This window comes from Neofelis nebulosa, chromosome 2 (assembly GCF_028018385.1).
Source record: "Neofelis nebulosa isolate mNeoNeb1 chromosome 2, mNeoNeb1.pri, whole genome shotgun sequence".
Lineage (NCBI taxonomy): Eukaryota > Metazoa > Chordata > Mammalia > Carnivora > Felidae > Neofelis > Neofelis nebulosa.
The window spans coordinates 18,953,736-18,976,112 of NC_080783.1; the positions used below are offsets into that span (position 1 = coordinate 18,953,736).

Here is a 22,377-nt window from a genome sequence, read left to right on the forward strand (position 1 = left end):
CCCAGTTGCCCAGAATCCACCCGGAACGAACAGCCGATTCTGTCAGTACCTAGGAAAACAGCCTTGACACCCCCCACCCCGACATCTATTTAGTTTTGTTTCCACTTTCACCTCCCAGTAATGCCTACCAGCATGGTATGATTTTGAACAGATGATTGTGTGTAAACTACAGGGATTCCTGGAGAGAAACAGGCATATTTGTACATTGCTGGTGGGAGTCTAAAATTACACAAACCTACATGGAGGACAATTTGCTAACATTTATAGAAATTACAAATACATTTATAAACAAAGTATGGGAAGTCTACATAATGGAATACTATGTCACCTTAAAAAAGGATGAATCAGCTCCTTGTGTAGTAATATGAAAAGTTGGATTGTAATACAGAAATATACATAACCAAAGTAGATTGTTAAATGGAAAAGAAATATACATAACCAAAGTAGATTGTTAAATGGAAAAGTATGATATCTTCTGTCTAAGAAAGGGGGGCTAAATTAGAATATACAGCATTTGCACGTGCTTTTATAAAGAAATATTGGGTCACATCAGAAGCTAATTAAAGTGACTACCGATGGGGCAGGTGGAGGGGACAGCAGTGAGAGGCAAGATTGCACAATGTATATCCTGTCATATCGTTTTGAGCTTTGAACTATGAGAATGAATTCAAATTTTTGATTTTTTTTTTTTATTTTAGAGACAGAAAGACAGAAAGCGTGAGTGGGGGAGAGAGGCAGAGGGAGAGAGAGAATCTTGAGCAGGCTCCACAGTGTGGGGCCTGACTCGGGGCTCAAACACATGACTCTGGTATCATGACCTGAGCTGAAATCAAGAGTTGGACGCTCAACCAACTGAGCCACCCAGGTACCCTATGGATTCAAGTATTTTTAATCTAAAGGGAAAAAAAGAAAGTGTCTTGCAAAACAATGAGTCATCTGCCACTGATCAGGTAATTCCAGAAAGCAGGAAAGGCTGGTCAAACCTCTCAATTCATGTATATATTCCTTAGATTTATAAGGTTCCATTTTGTAAAAGTACTTATATGTCTGTTTTTCTCTACTGAATTCTTTAGGAGAATTATCTTAAACGTAAGTTTTAATTTGTGATTCCAGTTGGTTTATTTAAGATATTAATGACAGGGGTGCCTGGGTGGCTCAGTCGGTTCAGCATCCAATTCTTGATCTTGGCTCAGGTCATGATCTCATGGTTCGTGAGATCGAGCCCCGTGACGGGGCTCCGCACTGACAGCACGGAGACTGCTTGGGATTCTCACTCTCCCTCTTTCTCTGCCCTTCCCCCACTTGTGCACACACTTTCTCTCTCTCTCTCTCACAAATAAACTTAAAAAAATATATTAATCACATAATAATAATGATAATAATAGTAAATATTTCCAAGGAGCTTAGCATAAAACAGACGCTATTCCAAACACTTAAGTTAGAAATTCAGTCCTCACTACCGCTGTATGAGGGGGATGTAAAATTACCACAATTTCATAAAAGAGGAAACTTAGGCCCAAAGAGGTTGCCCAAGGTCACTTTACTGGGAAGTAGAAGAGTCTGAATTCAAACTCAGACCACCTGGATGGTTCTCAACCACCTGCTCCATCGAACTACAAACAAACTTAGGCCCTTTAAAAATACATATTATTGGGGCACCTGGGTGGCGCAGTCAGTTAAGCATTCGATTTTGGCTCAGGTCATGATTTCATAGTTTGTGGGTTCGAGACCTGTGTGCTGACAGCTCAGAGCCTGGCACCTGCTTCGGATTCTGTGTCTCCCTCTCTCTCTGCTGCTCCACCTGTGTGCGCGCTCTCTCTCTCTCTCTCAAATAAATAAATAAATAAACAAACATTGAAAATTTTTAATAAAAAATAATAAGTAAAAATATATACTATTTAAAACCAACGTAACTATGCAATAAACCAGGGTTCCTCACGGCACTATTGACATTTGGGGCTGGATGATTCTTTGTTGTGGTGGACTGTCCTGTGCATTTTAGGATGTTTAGCAGTATCCTTGGCTTTCACCCACTAGCATCTCCCTGCCCTCAAAGCTGTACAACCAAAAACATCTCCAGACATTGCCAAAATGTCCCGAGGGAGGCAAAATCACCCCAGGTCGAGAACCTCCACAACAACCCCAACTTTTTTGTTGTTGTTGTTTTTGTTGTTGTTTTGTTTTGTTTTGTAACCCCAACCTTTTAATATGAGTCTTAATGCTTAAATTTTAGAGGACTCTTCTTAAGAAACAATACCTCATTTTGAAGAAATACTTATCTACAGTTTGGGTTTTTTCTCTTTGTGTTAAGTTCAAATGCAATTACATGTTACAGTTTTATAAAAATGCAAAAAGAGGTGGGGCGCCTGGATGGCTCAGTCAGTTAAGCATCCAACTCTTAGTTTTGGCTCAGGTCACGATCTCCCCAGTTTTTGAGTTCAAGCCCCACATCGGGCTCTGCAGTGACAGTGTGGAGCCTGTCTGGGATTTTCTCTCTCTCCCTCTTTCTTTGTCCTTCCTCTGTGCTCTTTCTCTCTCTCTCTCAAAATAAATAAATAAATAAATAAATAAATAAATAAATAAATAAACTTTTTTTAAAATGCAGATACTGGTAACCTCTGAGTTATGGTTTATAGATAGGTTACTTTCTTCTTTATACTGTGATTTTTTTTTTTTTTCAGATTTTCTACCATGATCTTAGAATCAGAAAAAAAAAAAAAAGTCATGTTTTAAAAGACTAGATCAACAACCATTTACTTGGGGACCAGCTTCTTCTCTGGAATCCAAAGCCTCTGGCACCTCTTCCTGGCTGTCAGCTTGGAAGTTTCTGAGGCATTTCCCCCTTTGCATAGGCCATGCTTTCTTTCCTCTTCCTTCATATTCCTCTTCTCAGTTTACTCGGTGGAACTGAACAAGGATCTATTTATGTAGGAACTTATTTTAGAAAGACACCATAATACTTGCTGAAAGAGTGTGCTATGTCTGTGAACCTACCATTAGGCCGTAACCTGAGCCAGTTAGAGAGCCCCAACGTTCTCAGATAGATCCTGTCCAAGTGCCACTTTGCAGAACAGAGTCCCCTAGGGATCATCTTCCAGGATGAATGGGAGGGGTAGCTTCCACCAAGTGAGACTCCAAAGGGGGAGAGTGATGAATTCACTCAACATTTATTTATTGAGCTCATATCCTGTTCCTCCTATACTTATCTAGGGCCTGGGGATACAGCTGTGTGCACAGCAGGAACAGCTACCCTTAGAGAGTTTACATCTCAGTGTATGAGCCACACAGTTGAGAATTTGATTACATATGCTTATAAGTTGCTCCCTAGTTAAGTCTTGTCTCTTCAACTAGATTGAAAATCTTCTAGGTCAGGAATGATGTCATACTTCTTATAATTGCAGTCTTTTTTTTTTTTTAACATCTATTCATTTTTGAAAACAGAGAGAGACAGAGCATAAACGGGGGAGGGCTAGAGAGAGAGGGAGACACAGAATCCGAAGCAGGCTCCAGGCTCTGAGCTGTCAGCACAGAGCCTGATGCGGGGCTCGAACTCATGGACCGTGAGATCGTGACCTGAGCTGAAGTCAGCCGCTTAACAGACTGAGCCACCCAGGTGCCCCCATACTTCTTAACTACCTCCCATGTTGCTTGACATGCCACTACACACATTTTAGACAATATTTAGCAGATGTCAATGAATCAGGTGGAGAAAAAAGTTGCAGACAACACGAAGAATATGAGAGACAAACAGTGACAGACAGAGAAGCGAGGCGGAGAAGGAGATTCACACGAAACCAGTAACAGTGGCTCCAAAGGAGTGGGAATTAGTTGTAAAAGCCTGGAAAAATAATCCAAAAAGGAAATTAAGAAAATAATCCCATTTAGAATTGGATCTGTTTTGGACTGAATGTTTGTGTTTCCCCAAAATTCATACGAAGCCCTAGTCCCCCAGTGTGGCTGTATTTAGAGATGGGGCGTCTAAGGAAGTAAGTAAGACTAAATAAGTAATTAAGATTAAATAAGAGTGAGTCCCTGATCCAATAGGATTAATGTCCTCATAAGAAGAGACATCAGAGAGCATTCTCTCTCTCTCTCTCTCTGCAAGTACACACCAAGAAAAGGCCATGCGAGGACACAGGGAAAAGATGGCTGTCTACAAGCCAGGAAGAAAGCTGTCACCAGAAATCAACCTACTGGCACCCTGATCTCAGACTTCCAGCCTCCAGAAGTTAAAGAAAATAAATTTACATTGTTTAAGACAGCCAGTCTGTCATATTTTGTTACAGTAGCCAGAGAAAACTAATACAAGCATCCAAAAGAATAGAATACTCAAAAATAAATTTAGCCAAGGAAGTGAAACACTTGTACATTGAAAACTACAAAACATTGCTGAAGGAAACCAAAGAACTAAATAAATGGAAAGATAGCCCATGTTCATGGATATGGAGACTTAATATTGTTAAGATGGCAGTAATCCCCAAAGTGGTCTACAGATGCAATCCAATCTTCACCAAAATGCCAATGACCTTTTCTGCAGAAATGGAAAAAATCAATCTTCAAATTCATACGGAACTGCAAAAGGCCCTGAATAGCCAAAAATATTGAAAAAGAAAAACAAAGTTGGAAGAGTTATACTTCCTAATTTTGAAACTTACTACAAAACTACAATAATCAAAACACTGTGGCAGTAGCATAAGGATACATATATAGGCCAACGGACAAGAATTGAGAGTCCACCATCTATGGTGAATTGATTTTTGTAAAGAGTGCCAAGACCATTCAATGTGGGGAAAGAACAGTCTCATCAACAAATGATGCTGGAACGACTAGATAACCAAGTGCAAAAGAATTATGTTGGACTCCTACCTCACTCCATATACAAAAATTAACTCAAAATGGATCAGCAACCTAAATACAAGACCTAAAGCCATAAAACTCTGAGAACAAAACATAGAGGCAAATCTTCATGACCTTGGACTTGGCAATGGATTCTTAAATTTGACACTAAAAGCATGAACAATAAAAGAAAAAAATAGATAAATAAGACTTCATAAAAAATTTAAAATCTTGTACATCATAGGATATTACCAAGAACGTGAAAAGACAATCTATAGAATGGGAGAAAATATTTGCAAATCATACATCTGATGAGAGTTTAATATTCAGAATATACAAGAGGTCTTAAAAAACTCAACAACAAGAAGGCAGCTCAGTTTTAAAATGGTCAAAGGACTTAACATTTCTCCAAAGGAGAATACAAGTGGCCAATAAGCACATGAAAAGATGTTCAACATCATTGGTCATCAAGGAAATGCAAATCAACACCACAATAAGATACCATTTCATACCCAGTAGGATGGCTTTAATCCAAAAAACAGAAAATAACAAGTTGTTGGTAAGCATGTGGAGAAACTGAAACCCTTGTACATTGCTGATGGAATTATAAAAATAGTACAGATGCTACAGAAAACCATTTGGCAGATCCCCAAAAAATTAAACACTGAATTACCATATGATTCAGCAATTCCACTACTAAGTGTATGCCCAAGAGAAATGAAAACATGCCACACAGAAATTTTTACACCAATATTTATAGCAGCATTATTCATAATAACTGAAAGGTGCAAACGACCCAAATGTCATCAATTGATGAACAGATAAACAAATTGTGGTCTACACATGAAATGGAATATTATTCATCCATACAAAGGAACAAAGTATGATACATGCTATAACTTGGATGAACCTTAAAAACATGTGCTAAGACAAAGAAGCCAGACACAAAAGGTCATATACTGTATGATCCTTTTTATATGATTTACCTGGATAGGCAAATCCATAGAGACAGAAAGCAGATTAACAATTATTGAGGGGCAGCAGGACAGAGCAAAAAGGAGAGATTAATTGGTGACAGGGTGTTTTTCTAGGGTATTGAAAAAGTTTTGAAATTAGAATTAGTGATTTCATAACATTCAAAATACACTAAATGCCACTGAATGGTACACTTTAAAATGATGAATTGTATTATGTGAATTCCCTCCCCCCACCAAAAAAAAAAGCCTAGAAGTTTCTGGCATTTAAAACCTCCAGAGCCTCAGCGAGAACCTGATGTGAACAAAAAATAGCCCCTCAGAAAAGAAAGAACGGAAAGAGGCTGAGGAATGTCCAGTTGAGTCAGTTCTTTGGTTCCAAAATTTTTCTCAACTGTAGATCAAGGAGGAAAGAGAACCAGACCAACCTTTGCTTTCCACTGTTAACTCCTAACCCAGGACTAGGGATCAAGCTTTGAGGGGTATTTGCTGGTCTGTTTAACTGTTCAGGGAAGAACACAGGGGCAGTCTCTGAGAATGCCCTCTGTTATGCAAAACTACTGTGTTTACAACTTTCTTAGAGGGCAATTTGGCAGGCAATACATGTCAAAGCCCAGAACAAAATCTTTTACCCAATAATTCCATTTTAGGGGTTTATTCTAAAGATGGGCATGATATTTAGTGATAGATATATCAAAGCTTTTACACACAAAAAAAATCTAAATATATAACAATAAAGTTCAGCAAATTCTGGTGAAGCCATACAAAAGAACACTAGTCAGCCATTTAAAACTGCTATAGGTGTACTTGTTGATATAGAAAGGTATGCGTATTTATTAATTATTTTCAAATACTTGAGTGGTTTTTTGCTTAATGTTCATTTATTTTTGAGAGAGACAGAGAGACAGAGCTCAAGCAGGGGAGGGGCAGAGGGAGAGGGAGACACAGAATCTGAAGCAGGCTCCAGGTTCTGAGCTGTCAGCACTGAGCCCGACGCGGAGCTCGAACTCACGAACCACGAGATCATGACCTGAGCAGAAGTTAGACGCTTAACTGACTGAGCCACCCGGGCACCCCCATTTGTCTTTTTTTTAAAGTTTATTTATTTATTTTATTTTTGAGAGAGAGAAAGAGAGAGAGAAGTTGGTTCTCATGAACTGTGAGATCATGACCTGAGCCAAAATCAAGAGTCGGACACTTAACTGACTGAGCCACCCAGGGACCCCAAAAGGTATGCACATTTATTTTTAATAAAGGGCAGCTACAAAAGAGTATATGGTATAGTTTCATTAAAAAGTATATATATACACACATATATATGCATATATATATACGTATACATACATACATACATACACTGATGACACATGGAGGAAAATGTAGAAACCTATTCACCAAGGATTAGCAAACAAGGATAATGCTTACTTACCACTAAGATTATGTGTGTATTTATGTACTTGTTTCACAAATGTTTATGAAGCTCCTATGTGTACAAGGCACTGTGACATGTGCAGGGTTTGGGAATTATGGGAGATTTGGATTTTCTTCTTTTTGTGTCTGTATACTTTCTGATTTCTCTACAACAAACACATATTTATATATGCAGAATAATGTTTAATATTCTGCAAATTACTTCCGCCACACTGAAATGACATTTTCTCTTACAGGTGGTACGTAGTCAAAAACTATTAGCACATAACTCATATTTATGTGATTTTTTTCAAAAAACAAGAGAAATTTTTGCAGGAAAAAAGTGCCTGTTCATTGTCATGTGTTTTTATCTCATCCACAGCTGGCAGTATCAGTTGAAGGGTCAGGGACTGCTTGGCAGGAGATTTTGTTCTAGTTCCAGCCCCAACACTAATGGGCTTTGTCACTTTGTTGGGGGATAGCTCCACCATGGCACCCTCCCGACTGAGACTCTGCCTGTACTCAGATACACGGAAGCTTGAACCCAGCCTTCCCTGAGTCTTGAGAGTTCAATGCCCTGTGACACCACCCACCCCAGGACACGAGAGAACAGAAATCCTACAAGGAGCCACCACAAAGCTGCCCAGCACTTGACTCCCTGTTTCCCCCAGGAGGCTGTCAGGAGACCAACAGATTCTCCTCTGGGTTTAGATGAGGTGTGTGCTTTCTGCCCTATCCCCCTCAGAAAAGAGCTGCAGAATATAAAACCACCTAGCTGCAGTCTAGAAGGGGCACCTCAACATATCCCACAACTCACACTGCAATCATCCGGCCCCTTTTGTTTCGGGGCTGTCCTTTTGCATGTGTGGGACAGGGATCTCGGCGAGCTGGCACCTTTGGCTGATTCTTCTTTTCACTGTCTCTCTCTCTTTTTTTTAATGTTTGTTTATTTTAGAGAGAGAGAGAGAGAGAGAGAGAGAGAGACAGAGTGTGAGGGTGGAGGACAGAGAGAGACAGAGACACAGAATCCAAAGCGGGCTCCAGGCTCTGAGCTGTTAGCACAGAGCCCAACACGGGGCTTGAACTCACGAGCCATGAGATCATGACCCGAGCTGAAGTCCAACGTTTATCCAACTGAGCCACCCAGGCACCCTGTACCTCTCTATGTAAGTAATAAACTGTCTAAATCTAAATGTGGCCCACTGTATCTTTTCCAGAAAAATCTGTTATGTCTTGGCTTTGCCTTGTCTAACATGTGAACTCGATACTTTTGGTTCCCAATTTGGTGCTGGTAAAGTTATAATGGCCTTTTAGAGAACTGGGACCACATGGTCAGGTTCAGAGATAAAGTAGAACCCATGATCTAGTAGCACGTGCTCTGACCTAAGTGTGTGTTGGGGGGCAGAGAAGGGTCCTCCCACCAGCAGATGGCATGGACCAAGCAGGGTAGGAGAGGTAAGGCAGGCAGTGCCAAGGAGCAGCGGTCTTCACACAGTCCTATATCCATTCTGTCAGTAAATGGCCACTGAAAATTGGAGGTAAATGCAAAGCTGTCTTTCCAGTGGAGCTGCCCCCCACCCCCATGCCGCCCCTTGTCCCCCATCCCCTGGAATCCCTGACCTTCCAGCCGCTACCCACCTCTGAAGTGCCTGTATTAAACCCTTTGGTCTGTGTTTCTGTAAAGTGTGGGACAGCAAAGACAAAACAAAAGGGAAAGTGATTCTTTGATTCTGAGTGAGAGACCCATGAGCCAACTCCTCCTACATACAAAATGTATGATGGGTTTCAAAATGTTTCACTGACAGGGTTCCTAGACTGTTAGGAAAATTCCTCTGAGGTCCAAACTTTTCATTGTATAACCACGTCTTGGTTGGCAAGTTGAAGGTCCCAGTAGGAGTGATGAGTAAGATTCAGAGTCAGCTTGCCAAGTAGTTTTGGAAACAACGTTGGTAGAGTGACAGGGTGTAATCCCCCTGGCAGTCAAAGAAAAAACTGCTGTCTTTTACCACCTAAAAAGCAGTATATTCCTGATATGAAAGTTGCACCTACAGAAGGAACCATACTATCAAGGGTGTCACCCCACTGCTCCTGACAGATTGACTACATGGGGTTTTTTAACTCTCTTCACCAAAGCTGATAAGGTCATGGCATCCTTTTAGGAAAAAGACCGTGAGACCCCACGGGCCAACTAGCAAAGTGTGCAATAGGATCCTGGCAGGCAGTAACAAGCCTGGTTGATGTGTTTAGTGACAAGGGGACAGGAGTCCTTGGCCATGGTCCCCGAGAGCCCTGATGAGTTGTGTTGGTTTTTTTAAAATTTAATTGAATTTTACTTTATATTTTATTTTATTATTTTTACTTTATTTTATTTTATTATTTTTTAAGTGTTTGTTTATTTTTGAGAGAGAGCATGCACAAGCAGGGGAGGGGCAGAGAGAGAGGGAGACACAGAATTTGAGATCATGACCAGAGCCAAAGTTGGATGCTTAACCGACTGAACCATCCAGGTGCCCCAAGTTGTGTTGGTTTTTAGACAAAAAAGGGAGAGGGTCCCATAAAATGTTTAAAAACATTCCATGGTTGTTCCTTACCCGTCTGTATTACTAAGGAAAGGAAAACTGTTTCCATTAGACAGGTGGCTGTGGCTACAGATAAAATACTCCCTGGTCATCAGTTCGTCAAAGATATACTGAATGTATTGTGGGAATAAATGTGTTAAATACATGTAATATTTCTCTAAACTGTAAGGGATGTTTTCGGTGGGGAAACGCCATGATTAGAGCAGTGGTAGTGGGTTGAGTGGACCACCAGGAGTCCACCTTGTTCTCTCGGGTCAGTCATCCGGTATCAGTAAAGTAGTATGGGATTCCAAGGAAAGGGAAGGGGTGGAAAGGAAGATCACTGTCTTGATCAAAGAACTAGTACAGACAAACATGCTTAAGGAAACAATCCAGGGGTGTCTGGCTGGTTCAGTTGGAAGAGGTGCAACTTTGGGCGTAGAGATTACTAAGATAGATAGATAGATCGATAGATCGATAGATAGACAATCCAACAGTACAAACTGCTCTTCCACTGTGGCCAGTCAGTCCTCATGAGACATGTGAGCTACACGTGTCAGTGACTGACATTACACAGACTGAGACCAGTGGTAAAATCATGTGGCCACTAGGCAGTGGTTCCTTAGGGTTTTGGACATGGCACTTGCCTGACCTCACCACCCAGAATACCCCAACTGAGAGACAATTACTGGCTTGATATTGAGCACTAATGCACACCGAGACGGACACGGCAAAGTGCCGTTCTACCTGATGTCCCGTGGGAAACGAGAACATCAAGTGGGTACTGCCTGACAAGCATCCCTGATTATGTGGCTGCAGTACATCCAGAAAATAGCACACCAGCCATTAAGTGGTTAGTCGCCCTCTAGATGTGTTGACTCAGATGCAGGGTCTATGCCAACACCTCAGATTTCTTGGGGGCTTACCTTCACTGAAGTTACTGACAATGCCTAGGCCTGGTTCATGGAGAGATCAGCTCAGTTGGGGGCCATGGGGTGTCCTGGGGTGATGCTGCCATGTACCCCCCCAAAGAAAATAGTCTAAAACTATGCACGGAAAGGAGAACGCTCGCTGTTGTGAGCTGTGCTACTTGCTCTGGAAAAGACCTCCCCAAATACACCCTGTTACATTTTCACTGACTCATGAGCGTGTGGGCTGATGCCTGGCAGTGGAATGCCTGGATGAACAAGTCTCAGCCTCTTTGGCAATGATCATCATGGCAGCAGATCACACAAGACCCATACCCTCTGTTCATGACCCGGAGGGACGCCCGTGGCAAAGGCTTCCTTGGATCAACATGGGTGAAATCAGCAAGCTGAGGAGACCTGTGATACAAAGGTAAGGACCGTAGCCATCCAGACAGACTGCTGCACAGGGCATGGTACTCCATCCACGGGAGCCCCCAAACAAGGCATAGTGACCGCAGTATGTGAAGCCAAAGAAGGTGGCAGATATGCCCAGACCGCCAGCTAGACATTCCAGTGGTAAAAGAAATTTGGGGGCTCATAGTGAGGGGTACTGGACCTGGCCTGTCCTACCAAACAGACTGTACAGGTCCCCTACCATCCTCTTGAGGGTACCATCGGACATCGATTGTAGCAGACACCTCTTCAAGGTATGACACTATCGTCTCCATCTGCACAGCACGAGGGGCACACTATTCAAAGACCCTTCGATGGACAGTGCTATACATTTGGTTTCCCAAGGGCATCCATTCAAACAACGGTTCCCACTTGAAGTAAAAAGGACCCAGCAGTGGCAGCTGCGTGGAACATTCACTGAACCTTCCATGCCTCGTATCATCCCCAGGAAGCCAGTGCCACTGAAACATGGAGTGGACTCTTAAAGAAACTGAAAAAGATAACTGGATAACCCAGCCTCAGCTCCCAGTGGATGACACACCTAAGAAAGTCAGTTTGGAATATCTATGTGACAATTCACCAGGAGGGTATCTGCCATTTCAACAGAATTCTTCATTGTGAGATTGGAGAGCCAGGAAGAGGCCCGAGAGAGGCTGTAAGAGACCCGAGCCACATAATTAACTCTTCTCATTCCCCCATTTTTCTTCCCACACCTACCCCCTTGGAAAACTAACAGCTACTTTGCGAGTAGCGAGAAGAGTCATGGAGTAAGCTATCCTAACCTGGTGCTTCTTTCGCCATCAGTTCTGCTTGCCGTTCTTGGGCAGTAATAGATATGGACGGTAATGGCCATGAATATGAGGTTTCAGCCCCAAGATGGCCCCGATGTGGGGATGGGAGATGTTCTAGAATGGTAGAAGTATACAAGGAAGAAATCACTGAGGCACCTCCGCAGGGCTCATGTGAGGGTTAGGACACACAGGAGGATTGGGACAAAAAAGTGAAGGGACTGCTAGGAGGTTGTCACATTGTACACATGGCTGTGGGGAGAGGAATACCTCTGGCTTGTGGGAGATAAGGGGTCATCCCCGGGAGGTTGGAGGTGCAGGGAGGGACTATTAATCTCTCTCTCTCTCTCTCTCTCTCTCTCTCTCAGCCCCTATCTACAGACAAGGTGGCATCTAACTGACATGTGGCCAAGTTAACTCAGACCACCACCGCCCTCAACTTGACCACTGGCCAAATAGAATCTCAATCTAAAAACTCTTAGAAACCTCCCAAGGGCCAGTGATTTCAGAAATGGTCAGCCTCCAATAAAGACAACAGGACAAGATTAACCTTCTGGACACTGATCTGGTCTCTTTAGCTTCATCCTGTTACTGTTGGCCTCTTGTTCATTTGTCACAGGCTGCTCCAAACCCTTCAGCACGGGTGGTAATAGGCAACCGTAGTGCCCGGCACTTCCGCGGGGTTGGCTGAGGTGGGGTGTGCGTGGTTGCAACTCCGGTTGCCCTTGGATGGGGCGCCTGGCTGCAGTATATACTCCAAACAGGCCTAATCAACGTACAGGGAGTCACGGTTGTGGTGACTCATCCAATATTGCCAAAGACAGATTTGGTAGGCGCTCCCGTCAGTAGAACTGGAATATTTATCTGATGGGGTATTTACATCCCTGCAAATTCTGGGATATGTGAAGGGTCGGGGTCGAACGGTGGAGCAGACCAGTACCTATCTATGCACACAGAGACTTGAGCCATAGCTTATGAGTTTTGGCAGAACACTTTGCCATCTTCCTGGGACATGGAAGAACGTCTGTGAGGAGTTGCAATAAGGCCCGCACCCACTCACCTCCTTATCTCACTAGGGAGGTTGTCATGAAACAGTTTCTCATCACCTCCCAGGTTCCGATGAAGTGTGGGGTTTCTGGCCACCCCCACTCAGACAAGAGCTGCAGAACATAAAACCCTTTGGCTGCAGTCTAGAAGGAATGCCTCAGCAACGGGATACCCCATAACTCACGCTGCACTCATCTGGTGGGAAAAGTTTCAGTGTCGTCTTTTTGAATGTGCGGGACAAGGTTCATGGGGAGCCGGCACCTTTGCCTTACTCTTCCTTTCACTATTTGGCAATAAAATGTCTAAATCTAACAGTGGCTTGTTGTATCTTTGCTGATGAAATCAGTCCGGCCTTGGCTTTGCCTTTTCTTGCTTGACATTTCCTCATCAGTCAAATAAGAGAATTCTATTAGTAGTTGATCTCAAAGAGGTGCCCTGTGGCTACACACGTTAAGGTGAATAACCCAAGGCAGGCCATAATGGCAATTACCAATTCACAGATACAATGCCTAAAATGTACTAACCCACCTCAAGGCAAAGGCTGGTAACCTGGGGTGTGCAGACAGGCTCAGGGGTGGGGGATGGAAAACTGAAATTCTATGCAATACGTGGTAAACAGACTCGTTTTTTGTTGTTGCAAAGTGCCATAGCTTTCAGATGTTTAAAAGGTTGTGATAGAGATTCTCTCCTTACCAGATTCTGCTCAGGCTCTTCCCAGCCCTCTTCTTAACTGGGCCTCGGCTGGGGCCTAGAAAGACTTGAACTCACGGACATAGTTTCTAACAGCTCAGAGTAGCCTCCATAGGATGACCCTCATTCGGAGGATAAAGGCCCCTTAAAGTGCCGCCCTGAGGGGTGCCTGAGTGGCTCAGTCGGTGAAGCGTCTGCTTTTGGCTCAGGTCACGATCTCACAGTTTGTGAGTTCCAGCCCTGCATCGGGCTCTGTACTGACAGCCCAGAGCTTGAAGCCTGCTCGGATTCTGTGTCTCCCTCTCTCTCTGTCCCTCCCCTGCTTGCACTCTAAAGAACTTCCTGTTTGTTCCGGCTGACACCTAAAGATAAGGCCCCTGTCCAGTCTCTGAGGAAGTATAGGAGTCCTGCTGAGAAGCACCAGTTAACTAACCATATGAGCTTCACATGGACCAGCTGCCCCCCTTCCTGCCTTTTGTAATTTTTCATTTCCCTGACTCTGCTCAAGGGCCTGCCATCCTGCTCCCCACTCTCTCCCTCTTTTAAAAGACATAGTCACCCCTGCCCACACCAGAATGGAGTTTATCTCCTTCCCCTCCTGACAGCCACTACTGAATAAAACCTGTTTTCACCACTCTAACTCATGTCCGCTATGCCTACCTTTGACAGCTGTGGGCACCTTGAAAACTCGAAAGCAACACTGAGCCGAAAAGCGGAAACTACACAAACCTCCCTCAACCGAAGAGTGGAGGAACACATTGTGGCATATCCCCACCGTGGAATATTAGTCAGCCATAAAAAGGAACAAAGTACTGATGCTCACGTGCTACAACATGGATGAACCGTGAAGACGTCACGCTAACTGGAGGAAGCTTTTCACAGTAGAGCACGTATTCAATGAGCCCATTTATACGAAGTATCCAGAACAGGCAAATCCACAGAGGCAGAGGATAGATTAATGGTTGCCAGGGGCTGATGAGGGAATGAGGCCCCGGCGGTGCTAAAGAGCACGAGGTTTCCTTCCGGGGCAACGGAAACATTTGAAAATTGATGTGGTAATGGTTGCACAAGTCTGCGAATATACTAAAAGCCGTTTAGTTGTTCATCAGGGTGGATTCTATGGCATGCGATTATATCTCAAAAAAGCTGTTACAAGAAAAAAACAAAACAAAACACTAAAATCTCCCCTGGAAAAAAGTGATACCGCATTGCAAGGTTCTATTTTCCTACTTAGTGGCCTGTTTAGTTTAGTGACTGGTAGACTCCTTAGGGAGGCTCTCAGCACGGCAAAAACTAAAAACAAAACACAAAACAAGCAAACCAAAAACACAACAAACACTCAAACAGCAAGTAAATAGCGCCAAGGACAAAAGTAAACTCACAAACCTCACGTACTGTTTTGCCAGCGTCACTAAACCTGCCCCTAAAAGTTGGCGGGCCATCAGTTGGATAAACAGAGGGAGAGAGGTAACTCTAGGCACGGGCCACTCCTTTGCCTACACTGGCAGATGGTCAGAAAGAAGGCCCACTCAGAGTCAAAGGTGAAGAGGAACCCCGCTGGGACCGTCATGTCTCAGTGCTGTCAAAGCGTCATGGAGAATTTAGCCCCAACCCCCTCACACAAGTGGAATTCACATTTCCGGGAGACAGAAGGTGCTAAATAATTAACAGCATTCCCAGGTTCTCCTAGCTCTCAACCTTGCCTTGAATGATCTCCTCCAAGATCAGACCAGCCCAGGGGCACTATTTGGACTTAGGATGAGCAGGATTACTTTATTTGTTATTATGAATATTTTAATGTGGAGAGTTAAAGAAAATAACATTATAAATGCACATGCACCCACGCACTCAAATGAAGAGAACTGTTAATATTTGTCATATTTGTTTCAAATCTTTTTCCAAAAGGAAAATATTTCCAAGTTCCTTTCTTGTCCTTCCCTTTGCCCTCCCTCCCCAGGACAACCACTATCCTGAATCAGAAGTGTATCCTTTCTGTCAATGTTTATATAATTTTATTGTATATATAGGTGTCCAATGACAGCTTATAGTATTTTTGGTGTGGTTTTTAATTTACAGAAATAGTATTCTACTGTACCTATCATTCTATACTCAACCTTGCTGTTTTGAGACTTTTGGGTTTTTGTTTGTTTTTTAAGTAGGCTTCATGCCCAGTGCAGAGCCCAAGGCGGGGCTCGAACTCACGATCCTGAGATCAAGATCTGAGCTGAGATTAAGAATCGGACGCTTAACTGACTGAGCCACCCAGGTGTCCTTCAACCTTGTTTTTGAGTTCTTTATTGATACATTAAGAGCTTGTGCATTTATTATGACTGTTGTATATTGTTCCATTGTATGACTATATCACAATTTATTTATCCTGCTTATGGGTATTTAACAGGTTTCTGAATTTTTGATTTTACAAACAAAGCCACAAAAAAAATGTTGTGCATGCGTGTAGCCCTTACTTCAATCATCATAAAAATGTCTGGTTTTATGTAAGAAGACAGAACTGTCATAAGTTACTAAAACATGTACCAGACCATAGGACAGTAAGAATTTCCCTCTGATTTTGCACTCGTAGAGAAACAATGGGCTGAGGATACAGGGTGATCCATGAAAAAGCATTGCCTGGGACACCCTCAGAGAGGCCGTCAGGGAAACAGAAACACTGCCCACCCCCCACTTACACCCCTCACACACCCAGAGGAAAACCGTAGTATGTTGAGGGCACTCTGCCCACAAAATGGACGAGTCTCAGGTGAAACAATGAGGGCATTCAAAGAACAAGGACTGCACGATCAGCAGGTGACGCAGAACTAGAAAGAAGATGTAGGCACACAGGTGGAAATCGAAAGTAAGGACCCAGAGCCAAACAAGGGTACAAGGGAAAAGGCCATCGGAAGACCTCAAAATATCATGCGAGACCAGGAAGCACTTGGTCAGCCTTGCATTTACCTCCTGCTTTCCATTCTTTGGCTCTCGTGGTTTTTTTAAAAAAAATTAATAGGTAATACATACATGCACACTGTTAAAATTCAAAACAGTGAAAAAGTAAACAAAAGGACCCAAAAGTTGGCAAACTGTGCCTGGGCAGGGTGATGCCAGAGAAAACCTGGTGGAGGTCCAGAGCAGTCCTGCAATAAAAGATAAGACTTCCTCCTAACTCTCATCTTCAGACTCCAAGAAACCATCACACAGAGGCAATCATTATTGCCGATTCCTTGTGTGTCCTCCCAGAGCTATTTCATGTACCTACTAAACATATATATGCATGTATATCTCACATTCCCCCTTCATCCACAAATGATGGCATATAATACCATTTTGGGTCTCACTTTCTTCCCATCTCTTAGCAAGCAATTATATTAATACCCATAGAGCTGCCCCTGTTCTTTTTGGTGGTTGCATAAATTCCACCAGATGAAGACACTATAATCAATTAGACCCTTAATGGGACATGTAAGTCATTCTAATCTTTCCCAATCAGAGATCCTGCTACTTTGAATATTCGGTATTCTCTTTGACCACAGAATTTTATCTGTAAGATAAAAATTCTAACAGTGCAGTTGCTAAGGTGGTATGATTCACACTTTTGACCTTAATACCCGGTTTCAGTTCCCAACCCTGAGGCTTAAAGGCAGTACATCCAATTTTGTCATAGTCTCAAGGACTACCATAATGTCTTCCAGATGAGACTGAAAGCCAAAAAAAGGTAACTAGAGGACAATCTCCGAAGGGCTGGATGGTAACATGAGTACTGGGGCAGAAAATCCATCTAATCAATGGTATTAGCCAAACTGAAGAAAGAATGTGTTAACAGAATGGGAGGGGTTGTTACAAAACCCAGAAGAGGGAAGTCAAACAGCGAGAATTTGGCAGCATTTATCTTTCAAGAGAGAGATACTTAATCTAATGGACAGGCACCAGAGAAGCACATTCAACCAGGTTTCTCCAAGGCCTAGATGAAATTTCCTTCCGTACAATTCCACTCTTTCAGTTCTGGGGTCTCTGCATACTAAGCAGTCCACTAATGCAGGTACTACTTTTTCTCCCTAGGTACCTGGATCCTAGGAAGAGCGGGCAGTGGATTAAAGACGGCCACAGATTCTTTGACATCCTTCCCATTAAGAGGTGAGGTCTACATCTTCTCCTCTAGAATCTAGGTGGGCTCTGTACCTGCTCTGATGGGTAGAATACAGTAGAAATGATGCTGTGCCAGTTTTCGGGCCGAGGCCTTAAGAAACTGGCAACTTGCACTTTCTTTCCCTTGGAACATTCACTTTGGGGAAAGCCAGGACCCCATAAGAAGTCTGATCATCCAGAGACCACCATGGTGTAAGGAAGCCCAAACTAGCCACATGGAAAGAGAGAGAGATGCTTAGCTGATCTGGTCAAACCAGGCCAGGCACCAAACATGCAACTGAAGAAGCCATCTTGGAAATTCCAGTCCCAGGAGATGTGACATGGGGAAACACTGAGGAAGCCATGGAAACAAATTTAGTTTCTGAACAGAAACATGGCCCCACTCGAGCCATCCCAGCCATATCCAGCCATTCAAACTGAAGCCCTGCTCCCTTGGGAAGCTGAGATAAGTCACTTCTGATGTGCACTGCCCAAATTCCTGACCCATAAAATCATGAGTGTACCAAAATGTTGTTTTAAGCCATTATATTTTGGGATAGCTTGTTATGCAGCAATAGATCATTAGAATAGGGGGTTTCTATGTGATGGAGTATTATGATTCCCGAGAGGGCTGACTTCTTCAGTAAATAAACCGTGGGCACTCCAGTCCACAATTTGTTTCTGTGGGTTTGGCCAATGTTGGTCAGTCCCTAATAGTCTGCCCATGTTCAATTTGCTGATAAAATATAGTTTCTGAACTCGAAAAGTTGAGACCTGAATAGTGAGGCTGACTCAGTCGGCCCACCGCCCTTACTGTCTTTTCACTCGATCTTATGTCAAACAACCCAGACCAAAGAGCTAAGGAGAGTCTCACAAAGTTTATCACCTGATGGAATCACTGCTTGGTACCACTCACAGCCCTTTGGCCGGTACATGACATTTATTTATTTATTTATTTATTTATTTATTTATTTATTTTATCAAACATTAGTAAGAACCTTCCCTGTACCGAGGACTGTATCTGGCACTGGAGGGCACAGAGGTGGGAAAGACACAGGCCCAGCCCTCAGAACTTACCAGCCCAGCCTCTAAGCCATATAAACAGGTGATGGCATGAAACATGTGCCATCTAAATATGTAAAGCAAATATTAACAGATCTAAAGGGAGAAACAGGGAGCAACACAGTAACAGTAGTGGAAATTGATACCCCACTTTCATCAGTGGACAGACCACCGAGACAGAAAATCAATAAGGAAATATTGGCCTTAAGTGACACAATAGACCGGATGGACTTAAGAGACATATACAGAACATTCCATCCAAATGCAGCAGGATACACATTCTTCTCAAGTGAACATGAAACATTCTCCAGGCTAGATCACATGATAGGCCACAAAACAAGTCTTAACAAATTTAAGAAGAGTAAAATCGTATGGAGGATCTTTTCTCACCACAGTGGTATGAAACTAGAAATCAATTACAAAAAAAGAAAAACCTGGAAAATTCATAAATATGTGGAGATTAAACAACATGCTACTGAATAATCGTGGGGTCAAAGAAGAGATCAGAAGAGAAAATCAAAAAAATATCTAAAGACAAATGAAAATGGAAAATACAGCATATCAAAATGGAAAGGGAGAAGGGGTGCCTGGGAAAAGGAGGCTGGGGCCTTGAACATCCCTGTGAGGAGTTCAATGCTGATTCCCCAGGTCCTGTGGAGATTCCTGAGCAGGGGAACCAAACATGCTTTAGGGACACTGATGCAGCAGCGGTACACGCATAAGACTGAGCTGAAAAAACACCAAGCAGGAGGGGGCGCCCAGACACCATCCCTTCCCACAGTCACCATGGGGCTGTTCATGCTGCCAGCCAAGCCACAGCCAAGCAGGGAGGCTGACCTGGTGCTGGAGCTGCCAGAGCTGGAAACGATATGTCTTCTGCATTGGGCAGAACAAAGCCTGCCACGTTCAGAAGGTCCCAGGTCATCTGGCCTTTGATGCTGATATCAGTGGAGAGCGGGATTGCAGGCTTCAGGGAAAGGGCGGGGGGGGGGGGGGTGTGGGAAGAGTGGTAAAAGCCATAATTTATGGAGTGCAGCAAAAGTAATTCTAAGAGAGAAGTTCGGAGTGATAAATGCCTACATTATGAAACAAGAAAGATCTCAGATAAGCAACCTAACTTTACACCTCAAGAAACTAGGAAAGGAATAACAAACTAACCCCAAAGTTAGTAGAAAGGAGAAAAATAACAAACATCAGGGTGGAAATAAATAGAAACTAAAAAGACAGTAGAAAATATCCATGAAAACAATCTGACTAAAAAATGGGCAGAAAATCCATATAGATATTTTTCCACAGAAAACATACAAGTGGCCAACACGTACGTGAAAAGATGCCCAACGTCAAAAATCATCAGGGAAATGCAAATCAAAACCACAATGAGATATCACCTCATACCTGTTAAGATGGACATCAAAAGAATAAGAAACAACAAGTGTTGGTGAGGATGTGGAGAAAAGGGAACCTTTGTGCACTCTCAGTGGGAATGCAAACTGGTGCAGCCACTGTGGGAAACAGTGTGGAGGTTCCTCAAAAAATTACAAATAAAACTACTCTTGGGGCAGCTGCGTGGCTCAGTCGATTGAACATCTGACTTTGGCCCACGTCATGATCTCACCGTTCACGAGTTCGAGCCCCACGTTGGGCTCTGTGCTGACAGCTCAGAGCCTGGAGCCTGCTTCCGATTCTGTGTCTTCCTCTCCCTGCCCCTCCCCTGCTTGCTCTCTATCTCTCTCTCTCTCTCAAAAATAAATAAAAATATTTTTTAAAAAACAAAAGAACAAACAAACAAAAACAAAACTACCCTATGATCCAGCAATTCTACTGTGGGTATTTATTTAAAGAAAACAAAAACACTAACTCAAAAAGATATAAGCACCCCCAAGTTCGCTGCAGCATTATTTACAATAGCCAAGACCTGGAATCAACCTAAGTGTCCACTGATGAATGAATTGATAAATTGTACTATAGGGGCGCCTGGGTGGCTCAGTGGGTTAAGTGTCGGACCTTGGCTCAGGTCATGGGTTCGTGGGTTCGAGCCCCACATTGGGCTCTGTACTGACAGCTCAGAGCCTGGAGCCTGCTTTGGATTTTGTGTCTCCCTCTCTCTCTGCCCCTCTCTCTCTCAGGCTGTCTGTCTGTCTCTCTCTCAAAAATAAACATTAAAAAAAATTTTAATTAAAAAAAAAAGAAATTGTGGTATATATACAGTGGAACATTATTCAGCCACACAAAAGAAGGAAATCTTGCCACTTAGGACAACATGGATTGACCCTGAGGGCATTATGTTAAGTGAAATAAATCAGAGAGAGACAAATTTTGACTGATCCTTCTCTTCCATGTGAAATCTAAAAACAAAACAAACCAAAACCGAACTCATAGATATAGAGAACAGATTGGTGGTTGCCAGAGGAGGCGGGTGGGAGTAAGGAAAATGGGTGAAGGGGGTCAAAAGACAAAAAAGTGCAGACAGAAAATAAGTGAGTCCCGGGGATGTAATGTTCAGCATGGTGGCTATAATTATTAGTACGGTATTGTATATTTAAAAGTTCCTAAGAGAGTAGATCTCTTTTTTATGTTTTTAAAATTTATTTTTGAGGGTGGGGGAGGGGCAGAGAGAATGGGAGAGAGAGAGGATCCGGAGTGGGTTCTGCACTGGTAGCAGCAAGATCATGACCTGAGCTGAAGTTGGATGCTTGACTGAGCCACCCAGGCACCCCTCTTCTGGTTATTATTTGCATCCCTCTAGTGGCTAATGATATAGATCATTTTTCCATGTGCTTTTAAGCCATTTATATACCTTCTTTGGAGAAATGCCTATTCCAATACTGCTTTCATTTAAAAAATTGAATTAGTTATTTTATTATTGAACTGTATAAGTTCTTATATATTCTGGACCCAAGTTCTTTATCAGATACATGATTTGCAAATATTTCCTCCCATTCTATGGACTGTCTTTTCACTTTCTTTTTTTTTTATTATTAATTTAATTTAAATTTAGTTAACATACAGTGTCGTTTTGGCTTCAGGAGTAGAATCCAGTCATTCGTCTCTTACATATGACACCCAGTGCTCATCCTGAAAAATACTCACCTTAATTCCCATCCCCCATTTAATCCACCCCCCACCCCCTCCTTCAGCAACCCTCAGTTTGTCCTCTGTATTTAAGAGTCTCTAAGAGAGATCTTAAGAGTTACCACAAGAGGGGTACCTGGGTGGCTCAGTCGGTTAAGCGTCTGACTCCTGATCTCAGCTCAGGTCATGATCTCACAGTTCATGGATTAGAGCCCCTCATTGGACTCCGAGTTGACAGTGTGGAGCCTGCTTGGGATTCTCTCTCTCCCTCTCTCTCTGCCCCTCCGCCGCTCATGCTCTCTAAATTAATTAATTAAAATAAATAAACTTTTTTAAAAAAGACATCACAAGAAAAAAATTGTAACTATAAAAAAAGAGAGGGGCACCTGAGTGGCTCAGTCAGTTAAGCATCTGACTCTTGATTTCAGCTCAGGTCATGATCCCACATTTCATGAGT

General features: G+C 42.9%; 1 protein-coding gene across 2 annotated transcripts in view; it reads right to left on the bottom strand.

The window, feature by feature from the left end:
- The window catches only part of LOC131497926 (sterol 26-hydroxylase, mitochondrial), a 33,201-nt gene that overhangs the window by 6,970 nt on the left and 3,854 nt on the right, over nucleotides 1-22,377 (bottom strand). Inside the window, exon 1 of one of the 2 annotated variants that reach the window (XM_058704663.1) lies at nucleotides 19,686-19,745. The exons of the other annotated variant lie outside the window; for it this stretch is intronic. Coding sequence (XP_058560646.1) covers nucleotides 19,686-19,730 — 45 coding nt within the window. The 5' untranslated portion in view covers nucleotides 19,731-19,745. Of the gene's footprint in view, nucleotides 1-19,685; nucleotides 19,746-22,377 lie in introns of those variants that run through there. 2 annotated transcript variants of the gene reach the window in all.